The sequence below is a fragment of the Chiloscyllium plagiosum genome, unplaced genomic scaffold (assembly GCF_037043375.1).
Source record: "Chiloscyllium plagiosum isolate Xiang-an unplaced genomic scaffold, Cpla_swu_hap1 HiC_scaffold_1, whole genome shotgun sequence".
Taxonomy (NCBI): Eukaryota; Metazoa; Chordata; class Chondrichthyes; order Orectolobiformes; family Hemiscylliidae; genus Chiloscyllium; species Chiloscyllium plagiosum.
In genome coordinates, this window is record NW_028270139.1 from 35,931,369 (window position 1) to 35,944,687 (window position 13,319).

Genomic DNA, 13,319 nt, shown 5'->3' on the forward strand with positions numbered 1-13,319 from the left:
ATCCACATTCCTAAACTCTGATGTGATGAATTGACTGCAACCTCCAGATCCAGTACTTCTAGATTATCCAAAGCTATTTTGAAATAAATGTGAGAAACAGAAGGGTGAGTGTCTGCAAGATATTTCCATTACTTCCCTCCCAATGAATAACTTACAACTTCCAAGCAGTCTACTATCTTCACCAGTTTATCTTCTGGTAGATTCTTCAGCAGAGAAACACTATAGAAATGTATGAAACGTGAATCATTAAAAAACATTCTGGTTTGCACTAAACTGGTCAGACAATTATTACTGAATACACTCTGATATAAGCTATCAAGCCATTGTTCGATCCTTTGAGTCCTCGGAATCATTGTTCAGGATCAATTTACTTTCATTGAGCAGTGCAATATAATTGTTAACATGTTCTGAAATGTAAAACAGGGGCAGCGACGATACAACATGGAATTTCAGGATGAGAGGGGAAGCAGAAGGAAATGTGCTTTTCATTTCTGCAGGGAACTTGTTCAGATTTTTTTCTTTTGCAAGGGAGAGTAAAGAAAGTACTTTCATAGATCACAGATTGGGTGGACAACTTGTTGCAGTAAGAACATTAAATTGAAAGAGTTGAAATTATTCAGATGAAATTAACAGGTAAGTACTGTTTAGAAATGATTCATGCACAGGTTATTCCTCTCTCAATTGATGCAAGGTTACGCTGTAAATGTTGACATAGGCTTTTCCTGATTACACTTCCAACTTAAATGGCAGATCATGAAAATCTCAGTGCATTGCTCAATATTTGCTTTTCAATTAAGACTTAAAAGTAAATTATCTGATCATCATTACACTGCTATTTGTGGGATCTTGCTGTATGTAGTTCCAACATTATGTTCATGGCTGCAACTCCATAGCATGTACTGATTGTAAAGTATTTTAGGATTTAATCCTGCAACATATGCTTGCACGCAATGCTAATACTGACATTTACCTTCTGAGAAAGTTTCTGTACTGATCATGTCTGGCCTGCGCAGTTCCTCTCATAATATTCCGGAAAACATCTTGGTCCAGTACCCATGTTTTGACTCTGCTTAAAGCTTTAGGAGGGTAATAATAATTCAAATAATAACAATGGTAATGACAGGCAATATTCAATTTACTGTTCCCCTCAAAGACAACAACCTGAATGAGCCTGTAACTATAGATTTATCTGATCTCTGACAACATTTTTTTTCCACTGGAGCACTGGGCCACCACTTCTGAAAAGGTGATGTGGGGGCTGCTCAGTCCATTTTAATGACCAGGCCTCATTAATATTGGCGATGAAGTAAGCAAGTATAAATGACTTGCCATAAGTAGCTCACCCAGTGTTAGCTGATGAATAATGGGCAACCTGGAGGCCATTGCGCTGGCACTTGAAGCAAATTAAATGAATATGGAAAGACAGGTTGAATGGAGGGGTTCCAATGTGACAGCAGTAGCCACTCTTTCATTGAGAAGGATATATTCCTGTTTATGCGGTGTCACAAATAATTTTTATTTGTAGAAGCCTCTTGCTTTTATTGAGCAGAGTGTAAGTTCATAGAATCCACTGAGAAAACAAGGATTTAATGCAGTTCATGTATCTCATCCAGCAAATGTCTGAAAGAAGTGATAACTAAAACTATCCTAAGAAAATCTGAACATAAAGTCAAATTTTCAGCTGAATCTAAGAGAAGTCAGGTTGGTAATGTAACAGTAAAAAATTAAATGGAATGATTAATACTATTATTATGTTAGTACACCACATTTTCATTCAAAACATATGGCCCTTTGCAGGGAAGTCATTAACAGAATATAACAATTCTTTAAAACCAGTAACTAGGTGATTGAATTGTACATTAATCAGCACTAAAGAAGTTTACAAAATTTTACAGTAAGAATTTTGCATATACTTTTGATTAAACAGAATCACTGTTATTGAATATTAACATTTAACCTCAATACACACTTACATTTAATTAATTCATTAATAAGAGCAGACAATTTTATGAGTATAATCTAATTTTGGCATCAAACAATGGTCATGAATTGGTTTTGCTTTGTTGTTAAAGTTTGTGACATTGGTCAATAGTTATTCATTATTGTACATCTAAAATTCTTCAGAATTGCCTTGAGATTGTTGTAAGCGGAAGGACTAAAGGGACATACAATGCCATTTTCAATATGGTTTGGGAATTAACCTCCTAAGTAAAATGCCTTCACATAGAAGCTTGCAGCTAATGGAAATAAAAAGGTAGCATTTATTAATCCCTCCATAATAATAATCTAACAGAAATACATGAAATACATGGCTGCTTCCAGAATGAATATCAGACACAAGTTAAACATGTTAATTGGAGGATTCACATTTTAAACAAATGATTGAACAAGCAAATAAAAAACTCAATGACTAAACAATTATTTTATTGCACTTTAAGTAATGGAAGAACTGTACCTTTCACAGATGCTGTCCTTGTGCAATTATATAAAATTGCAAGCTCACCAAATGCCGTCCATATACTGATAGATGTTAAAATTTTGTTATTTTGAAGGACTTCCAATTTGCCTTCTGTCAAAAAAAAAGTAAAAATATTATCAACAAAAACGGAGAATTAGTTTTGATGCAAGTAATGAAATTCCAGTGTAGCAGGTTTACCCAATATATATCCTAAAAATATTTTAGAATTTGAAATGATCTTAATAAGATTATACAATATAAACACTTGGCTTTATTGCTCACCTCAGGATATCTCGAAGTGCTTTACTGTAGATGCCCATTTCCAACCTGCAGCAGGTCAAACACCAGCTAACCTGCCATTCTGGCTGTGACCTCAAACAGAGGAGTCACTCCTATTAGACACCCTGCTCCTAATTGGACGCACCTATTAGCACAAATGGGTGTAAATTCCTGCCTAGGGAGGCTGAACTAGAAACTAACTAGAGAGGCCATGCCAAGTACAGTAAAATTTTAATATTCAGTAATTTTATTATACAGTAATATGTTTGATTTACCACCTCCAACTCCTGCCCATCTCTCAGTTTGACAGAATCTCCCTTACTGTCCCCAGCAAGTTCTCCCTATTTAGTTTCCAGTTCAGCTTCCTTGGCAGGAATTTGCACCCAGTGGTGCTATTGCAAGCATTTTGATTGACTGGCATGTCCGTAGAGGTGGAGTATCTTCCCACTTGGAAGCAGAAGTCACAACCTCAAGAATTAACCACTTGGCAAACCATAAAACTCAGTCACAACTTTCAAGTCCAGCAGACATGACCTCATCCACAATTTTTCAGTCGATGGGCAGACCCATTGCCTCCATGAGGAACACAGCACCAAATATTGAAACCACAACTTCCTGACTCAGAGACCATATTTGACCAACTGAGCAACTATTGGCACTGCTGCTCAACGGGAAAATCGAATAAGTGGGCATTACATGGAAAATAAATTAGGCAGAAATTTAACAGATAGCTTACCAGACTGTGTAAAATTAAAATTATCTCCATCAAGGTCCTGTAAAATACGTAGCCAACTAATACTCTTTATCTAAATGCAGAAGCCATGGCTCAGTCAGTAACACTGTTGCCTTTGAGTTGAAGTTGTGGATTTAGGTCACACTTCAGAACTTTGATCAAAAAATTCAAGTTGAAACTCAATGCAGTGGTGAGGCACATTGCTCAGAGGATCTGTCTTTCAGATGAGTTATTAAACTCAAATTCTACCTGAGATCCCAAGTGGACAGAAAAGATTTCAGGACATTATTACAATGAAGGACAGCAAAGTTGGCCTGGCCATCAATGACCCTGCAACCAACATCGAAGCAGTTAATCTCATTGGTGTTCCCATTCTATTTCTGAAAGCTTGCTCCGTACAACTGCCTTTCAGGTTTGCAATGCTACAACAGTGATTACACAGCAATGAAAAGTACTTCACTGGTGGTAAAGCATTTTGGGATATCCTGGGTTACAAACTTTTTTTTGTAAACTCAAGTATTTTATTCAGATCTTACAAATTTTCATCAGATTAGAAGAGTTTTAGTTCTTTATTCTGATACTCTTGACTTTATGTCATATGGGATTTTTAAAACTTTAGCCTGTTGGAAAAAGATACCGTGAAATAGGTGATCATGTGCAGTAAGGAGACCCATTTATAATTCCACTGCAGACAACCAAATGGACTTCTCTGGAATATATATTTCAGGAGGTTTTCCTTCTTCCTGCCTTACAGAAATAAGGGGCAGTAGAAAACCAAAAATAATATGAAATACATTATCCCTGCTATAACTATGGATGTCTGACATTCGCCCAGGCCTACAGGTGGGGAGACAGAACGCCTGCCTCAGACAAGACTAAAGGCTCCAACTAGCATTTCAGGAAAGCACTATCTGAAGAACATGTGGAGAAAGCAGCAAAAGGTTAAAATTTACTGTGATCTTGAGGGACTATGAGGGGCACGGATGCTAAAAACCCACCTCATCTGGACATCTTTGGCGAAAACCCATGCAGACATGAGAAGAACATGCAGACACCACATAAACACACAACCCGAGGGTGGAATCAAATTGGGGTCCCTGGCACTGTGAGGCAGCAGTATTCACCACTGAACCACCACGCTGCCCTCGTGTCCATGTCTGCAGTCTTTCCCAGAGTACTTTTTCTCACCTGCACCTGTTGACTGAACATTATGAGACCTGATGGCCCTCAAAACGGACGATCGCTAGGAGCAACAGATGACTTGCTGACTGGTTTAGCAAAGTGTGCCCCCATTATGTTACAACATGTAATGACCAAAGCAATTCTTCCCCCAGTTTAACTTCTAGAATAATATTGAGAATTTTCCAAAATTCCAAAATGAAGAGTACCTGCTAACACAAAGAGATGGTTGCCAGGTTCTCCTTGCTTAATAACATAGTCACCATGTTGATAGATTTTCTCATACATACATTCCACCATATCTCTGATCTGTTGTGTCTCCAGTCGCTTCAGAAACTGGTTCTTGTTGAGGGCATCGGTAACAAGCTTCTTCACTCTGACATGGAAACAATACAGTCTGTTACACTAGGAAGTGTCCATCAGTGAACATAATTTATCCCATTATCTTTGTCGAGAAAACTGAAACAAACTATCACTTAAGTTGAACACAGGCCTTAGAGGCTAACCAACTGCATCAGCTGTGATCATCACTTCAACAACAATAAACTCATTCATGTAGAGTATTTAATAGAGGCCTTAAAATGGGCACAATGAGGGTCACCTTGAAAGCAAATGCCCTGTGTCCGAAGGATATTTTATCTGATATGACATTGAGTTACACAATTTTCCAGACACCCATCTGGATCCCCTTATGTATGAAATGAGGAGCTTTATTCTTTTGCCCTCCCTCTCAAAATTGTTGGATTGCATTATGATGAATAGGTTTGTTTTTGCTGTTGAATCTTCAACTGCTTCAATGGTGCCCAATTCAAAAATAAAGGCCTAGTTTAAATAAAAATATGCAATTGCAGTAGTCAGCCATGTGGGCCATAATTAAACTCTCCAGTTCACATTAAAAAAACCTTCTCAAATGCTCCTCAAACCTTTCAAATTCTTCCCTTTTCCGCTCTCCTGCTCTCCTCAACTCCTGCCTTTCCACCTTTCCTAAACTCCTTCACTGTCTCAATCCTCTCTGCCTCCCTTGCTCCCCAGGCTCCTGCTTAGTGCCTAGGGCTCCTTGCCCCCTCAGAAGGAATGACACCTTTATATTTGGAAACAATCAGAGCTGGAAAAATGAGGTATAACTGCACATTTTGTAGATGGGAGGTCCTAAATTGTTCAGCTCATGCCAGTGATTATGCTCCATTTGAGCATCTTCCCAGCTTTGCCATCGAAATCTATTATCGTAACCATGTTCTTCTCCCTCATTTTCTTGTCTAACATCCCCTTCCTCAATACTACTCATGTCAACTTCTTCCTTTGGTTGTGATTTCCATGTTTTGGGTAACATGGTGCTTCAGCACTTCGTAGTGAATTGAATTGATTTGAATTGTGGAGCATGAAGGCAGTCCAGCAGTCAGGCAACTTGAGGGCCTTGCATGCTGGCCTGCTGCGGACAGCCTTTGGAGAGAGACTGTGAAGTTTATTTTTTTAACTTTGCTTCTTGCTTTTCTGCCCTATGGTTATACTGATTATAGCTGTCTTGTTTTCTTCATTTCTCTATTCTGTAACCAAGGATTGTGGCGAGGTACTCTATACTTCAGATGACACCGTGCGTTACTGACATGGTTACACTGTAACTACGCTTGTAACTGGAGAAGCAGTTCCTAGGTACCTCCGTACCAAATATAGCGCTGTAAATGGTGATTTATAAACTCTTCACTGGACTCATTTGAGTACATGTGACAACAAAGCGAATTCAATTCAATTCCAGTGAGGCATTGGCCTTCTAGTATGAGTGACAACTGGGAGGTTCCCAATACTTATTTGGCCTCCATCAAAATCTCTCTTGGGATTCGGTTTGTGGCATTTCCACATTACCAACCCTCATGTCATCCTGACATGTCAGGACAGTGGAACTAAAATCCACTCTTAGCACCAGAGAGAACAGAGACAAGTAATGTGAAATACAGGCTGTCAATCTTTTCCTAAGAAATTACCTTATAATAAAGAAGCTCTTTTAAGTGAATCCAATAGAAAGATTGGGTAGAAAGATATGAGAATTTGGGAATCTTTGGCATCTTGCTACCTGTCCTTGGTGAATTGTGCAGAAGGGACAGGGCTTTGGTTACAAAGGAATGAGTTAGAAAATAGTAACAATGAAGAGTTGGTTAGGACGTACAGCATCAGGGAGGGGTTGGTTAGGACGTACAATAACAGTGAGGGGTAGATTAGGACATACAGCAACAGTGAGGGGTTGGTTAGGACATACAGTAACAGTGAGGGGTTGGTTAGGACATACAGTAACAGTGAGGAGTTGGTTAGGACATTCAGTAACAGTGAGGGGTTGGTTAGGGCATACAGCAACAGTGAAGGGTTGGTTAGGACATTCAGTAACAGTGAGGGGTTGGTTAAGATGTACAGTGAGGGGTAGGATAGAACATACAGTAACAGTGAGGTGTAGGTTAGGACGTACAGCAACAGGTTAGGATGTACAGTAACAGTGAGGGGTTGGTTAGGACACACAGTAACAATGAAGGTTTGGTTAGGACATTCAGTAACAGTGAGGGGTTGGTTAAGATGTACAGTGAGGGGTAGGATAGGACATACAGTAACAGTGAGGTGTAGGTTAGGACATTCAGTAACAGTGAGGAGTTGGTTAGGACATACAGTAACAATGAAGGGTTGGTTAGGACATTCAGTAACAGTGAGGGGTTGGTTAAGATGTACAGTGAGGGGTAGGATAGGACATACAGTAACAGTGAGGGGTTGGTTAGGACATTCAGTAACAGTGAGGAGTTGGTTAGGACATACAGTAACAATGAAGGGTTGGTTAGGACATTCAGTAACAGTGAGGGGTTGGTTAAGATGTACAATAACAGTGAGGGGTTGGTGAGAAGTAAGAGTGTTTGGCAGGGAATGAAAGGATATTGCTGAGGATTACATTTTCTCAGATCAACTGCAGATATCTCCTATCACTGGCATGTTCCCCACATACCCCCAATCCTACTCTAATTGCAACCAGTTTCATTCAAAAGAAAAAAATAGACAGAAAGAAACAGAAGAGAGCCAAAACGAAGTTGACAAGCAAAAGGAAAAAGAGATAACCAAAAGGTGACAGGGAGAAAAAGAGAGAGAGACAGACAAACAGACAGACAGACAGACAGAAACAGAGAGAAACCTGATAAAGACAGCAGTGGTTAATGGATGTTTCTTGGACTGGAGGAAGGTTGATCGTGGGATTCACTAGGGGTCAGTATGGGGCACCCTTGCTCTTCCTGATAGATATCTATGATCTAGACCTTTGTGTACAGGACACCATTTCAAAACTTGCAGGTGAAAACATGACAAGGGCTTTAAAGGTCATTCACAAATTGGTGCAATGGGAATAGGACAACAAGAGCCCCATTGAAAATTGAGGCAGAGAAATGCAAAGTGATTCACTTTAGCAGAAAGAAGATGAAGAGATGATACAAAATAAAGGGTACAATTACAAAGTGGAGACAAGCCCTTGTCTTGCTCCTTTTTCTAAAGTGCATCATCTCACACTTATTTGGATTGGGTTCCATCTAACATTGATCTGCCTGTCTGACCAATCCATCAGTATCCTCCTGTACCGAAGACCTTCTTCCTCATTGTTAATCACCCAGCCAACCCTCGTCATTCACAAACTTACTTATCATCTGTTCCAATTCTCATCTATGTTGTCTAAATATACATCACAAAGGGGATCCAGCACTGATCCCTGTGGTAAGCCTTTGAACACCAGCCTCCAGGCACATAAACAGGTTTTAACCACCACCTCCTGACTCCTATACCTAAACCTGGCTGACCTCATTACAATCACTACAAAGGGTAAAGGGGAGAAAGTAGGAGAATGGGGTTGAGAAATATATCAACATGATCAAATGGTGAAACAGACTCGATGGGCTAAATGGCCTCCTTCTGCTCTTCTATCTTATGGTCTGTCAATAAAATCTAATGTTTGTATTTGTGTGATAATAATATTTGCTCACACTGGAACTGCAGGACAATTAGGCCAGTGTGCTCACCAGAAATGTATTTACACACAGCTCCAGACTTACAATGTTATTGCGTCATACCTGCAAATTTGCATAGAACAGGAGCACAGCAGCAAAAAAGACCTCTAAAATTGGTCAGGGGCAATTCTCGGACACAAGGGCATCAGGGAGGGGAGGTAGGCAAAGACTGGATGGGGGGATTGGACAGGTAGGAGGCGTGATAAAAGGTGATTTCCAAGTTTTGCAGCCCTGTCCTGTTCTCCACCCCACACCCCTGTCCTGTTCTCCACCCCACACCCCTGTCCTGTTCTCCACTCCACACCCCTGTCCTGTTCTCCACCCCACACCCCTGTCCTGTTCTCCACTCCACACCCCTGTCCTGTTCTCCACCCCACACCCCTGTCCTGTTCTCCACACCACACTCCTGTCCTGTCCTCCACCCCATTCCCCATCCTGTTCTCCACACCACACCCCTGTCCTGTTCCCCACCCCACTCCCCATCCTGTTCCCCACCCCACTACCCATCCTGTTCCCCACCCTGTTCCCCACCCCATTCCTCATCCTGTTCCCCACCCCACTCCCCATCCTTTTCCCCACCCACTCCCCAACCTGTTCCCCACCTCTCTCCCCGTCCTGTTCCCCCGGTTCCCCACCCCACTCCCCGTCCTGTTCCCCACCCTGTTCCCCACCCCACTTCCCGTCCTGTTCCCCACCCTGTTCCCCACCCCACTTCCCGTCCTGTTCCCCACCCTGTTCCCCACCCCACTCCTCATCCTGTTCCCCACCCCACTCCCCATCCTTTTCCCCACCCACTCCCCAACCTGTTCTCCACCCCTCCCCGTCCTGTTCCCCCTGTTCCCCACCCCACTCCCCATCCTCCTCTCTATCCTACTCCCCGTCCTGTTCCCCACCCCACTCCCCATCCTGTTCCCCACCCAACTCCCCACCTTGTTCCTAACCCCACTCCCTGTCCTGCTCTGTAACCCACTCCCCGTCATGCTCTCTATCCCACTCCCCGTCATGGTCTCTGTCCCACTCCCCGTTCTGCTCTCTATCCCACTCCCCGTCCTGCTCTCTATCCCACTCCCCATCCTGCTCTCTATCCCACTCCCCATCCTGCTCTCTATCCCACTCCCCATCCTGCTGTCTATCCCACTCCCCGTCCTGCTCTCTATCCCACTCCACATCCTGCTCTCTATGCCACTCCCCATTCTGCTCTCTATCCCACTCTCCGTCATGCTCTCTATCCCACTCCCCGTCCTGCTCTCTATCCCACACCCCGTCCTGCTCTTTATCCCACTTCCCGTCGTGCTCTCTATCCCCACCCTATTCCCTAACCTGTGCCCCACCCAATTCCCTAACCTGTTCCCCACCCCACTCCCCATCCTGCTCTCTATCCCACTCCCCGTCGTGCTCTCTATGCCACTCCCCGTCCTGCTCTCTATCACACTCCCTGTCCTGCTCTCTATCCCACTCCCCAACCTGCTCTCTATCCAACTCCCCATCATGCACTCTATCCCACTCCCCATCCTGCTCTCTATCACACTCCCCATCCTGCTCTCTATCCCACTCCCCGTCGTGCTCTCTATGCCACTCCCCGTTCTGCTCTCTATCCCACTCCCCATCCTGCTCTCTATCCCACTCCCCATCCTGCTGTCTATCACACTCTCCGTCCTGCTCTCTATCCCACTCCCCATCCTGCTCTCTATCCCACTCCCCGTCGTGCTCTCTATCCCACTACCCATCCTGCTCTCTATCCCACTCCCCGTCCTGCTCTCTATCCCACTCCCCATCCTGCTATCACACTCCCCTTCCTGCTCTCTATCCCACTCCCCAACCTGCTCTCTATCCAACTCCCCATCATGCTCTCTATCCCACTCTCTATCCTGCTCTCTATCACACTCCCCATCCTGCTCTCTATCCTACTCCCCATCCCATTTTGAAACCAGATCCAGGCAGACCTGCCAGTTTCTCCAGTATTCTTCATGTTTGTCCAACTCCTCAACTGTTATTAAATAGAAACTAAAATATTCTTAAAGATACTTCAATTGCAGTATTATATAAATATTAATAAAGTGACTTTAAAGTGGGAGATGGTATTATAAAAGAAAATATCTAGCAATTTCCCCATAATCACGATTACAGTTATCCATTGACACTTATCTAATCTATCTCCCCCAAATGCTAAATTTTTCACTTTCACCCAACGGTTTGCTGCACACCTTCAGCGCTTATGCTTTCATTTATACTTTTATAACTGTTCACTCATCAATTCTCTCAATTTCATTTAAAAACTGTTCCCAACATACTTTCTGGTATGAAGTTTCCGAGATTGTTCTTTTCATTGTTTTAGCAAACTTAAACACCTCTTTTCCCCTCTTCTCATTTCTCCTTATTGGAATGAAGCAATATTGACGATTTTGGCTGGGCATGGTACATCGATTATTTTAAGAGCTTGGAACATTTTTGCTACCATATACTTTGTTATTTGCATACTGTCTAGCAGAATATTGATAGGACTGTTAGCAGCAATCTATGGGTTCTGGAGTACTGCTGGCACAGACCAGACTATCATCTGTTGGGGCTAAATTTGGTCTTTACAGTCATGTTTCTGGATTGGACATTGTCCCTTGATTGCTTTATTCGGTTAATCATATCTGCAAGTGTACTGGTAATAAATAGAAATGAACCATATAAAGATTTTCAAGTTGATATGGGATTTTCAGTAGTTCACAAGCATTTTGCCCTCAATTTAGTGTGTATTTATCCAGGTAGAGTTTTACAAGAATGTAGCGAGAGGCTAAATAGGCTGGGGCTTTCTTCCCTGAAGTGTCGGAAGCTGAGGGGTGACTTTGCAGACGTTTATCAAATCATGAGTGGCTTGGATAGGGTGAATAATGAAAGTCTTTTCTCCAGGGGTGGGAAATCCAAAACTAGAAGGCATAGGTAAGAGGAGAAAGATTCAAAAGGTACAATGTTTTCATGCAGAAGGAAAACAGCCCCAGCCTGTTCAGCCTCTCCCTCTAGATCAAACCCTCCAACCCTTGCAACATCCTTGTAAATCTTTTCCAAACCCTTTCAAGTTTCTTAACATCTTTCCCATAGCAGGGAGACCAGAATTTAACACAATATTTCAAAAGTGGTTTAACCAACGTCTTGTACAGCTGCAAATCAACCTCCCATGGCCTATACTCATTGCACTGACCAATAAGGGAAAGCATACAAAATGCTTTCTTCACTATCCTATCAACCTGCGTCTCCACTTTCAAGAAACTATGAACCTACACTCCAAAGTCTCTTTGTTCAGCAACTCTCCCCACAACCTTACCACTAGGTTTATAAGTCCGACCCTGATTTTCCTTTCCAAAATGCAGCACCTCACATTTGTCTAAATTAATCTCCTTGGCCCATTTGCCCATCTTATCAAGATCCCGTTGTCCTCTGAGGTAACCTTCTTCACTGTCCACTACACCAACAAACTTACTAACTATACCTCCTATGTTCACATCCAAATCATTTATATAAATGACAAAATATAGAGGACCCAGCACCAATCCTTATGGCACTCCACTGGTCACAGGCCTCCAGTCTGAAAAACAACCCTCCACCACCACCCTCTGGCTTCTAACTTTGAGCTAGTTCTGTATCCAAATGGCTAGTTCTCCCTGTATTCCATGAGATCTAACCTTGATAATCAGTGTCCCATGGGGAACCTTGTTTAACATCTAACTGAAGTTCACATAGACAATGTCAACCACTCTGACTTCATCAATCTTCAAGTCACTTCTTCAGAAAACTCAAGCAAGTTAATGAGACATGATATCCCATGGACAAAGACATGCCGATTACCCCTAATCAGTCTGTGCCTTTCCAAATACATGTTAATCCTGTCCCCTCAGAATATCTTCCAACAACTTACCTACTACTGATGTCAGCTCACTGGTCTATAGTTCCCTTGCTTTTCCTTTCCTCCTTTTTTTAATAATGGCACCACATTAGCCACCCTCCAGTCATACGGCAACTCACCCATGGCTATCGATGGCACAAATACCCCAGCAAGGGACCCAGCAATCACTTCCCTGGTTTTCCACAAAAATATAGGCATTTGACAAGGTTCCCCATGGGAGACTGATTAGCAAGGTTAGATCTTTAGATTAGATTACTTACAGTGTGGAAACAGGCCCTTCGGCCCAACAAGTCCACACCGCCCCACCGAAGCGCAACCTACCCATGCCCCTACATTTACCCCTTACCTAACACTATGGGCAATTTAGCATGGCCAATTCACCTGACCTGCACATCTTTGGACTGTGGGAGGAAACCGGAGCACCCGGAGGAAACCCACGCAGACACGGGGAGAACGTGCAAACTCCACACAGTCAGTCGCCTGAGGCGGGTATTGAACCCGGGTCTCTGGCGCTGTGAAGCAGCAGTGCTAACCACTGTGCCACCGTGCCGCCCTATCTCATGGAATACAGGGAGAACTAGCCATTTGGAAACAGAACTGGCTCAAAGGTAGAAGACAGAGGGTGGTGGTGGAGGGTTGTTTTTCAGACTGGAGGCCTGTGACCAGTGGAGTGCCACAAGGATCGGTGCTGGGCCCTCTACTTTTTGTCATTTACATAAATGATTTGGATGCGAGCATAAGAGGTACAGTTAGTAAGTTTGC

At 42.8% G+C, this 13,319-nt stretch overlaps 1 protein-coding gene across 1 annotated transcript in view; it reads right to left on the reverse strand.

Moving 5' to 3' along the window:
* The window catches only part of prkg2 (protein kinase cGMP-dependent 2), a 101,853-nt gene that overhangs the window by 67,208 nt on the left and 21,326 nt on the right, over window positions 1–13,319 (reverse strand). Inside the window, exons 3-6 of the mRNA XM_043696194.2 lie at window positions 4,859–5,025; window positions 2,456–2,569; window positions 971–1,076; window positions 156–219 (exon numbers count right to left, since the gene is read on the reverse strand). Coding sequence (XP_043552129.2) covers window positions 156–219; window positions 971–1,076; window positions 2,456–2,569; window positions 4,859–5,025 — 451 coding nt within the window. The remainder of the gene's footprint in view (window positions 1–155; window positions 220–970; window positions 1,077–2,455; window positions 2,570–4,858; window positions 5,026–13,319) is intronic.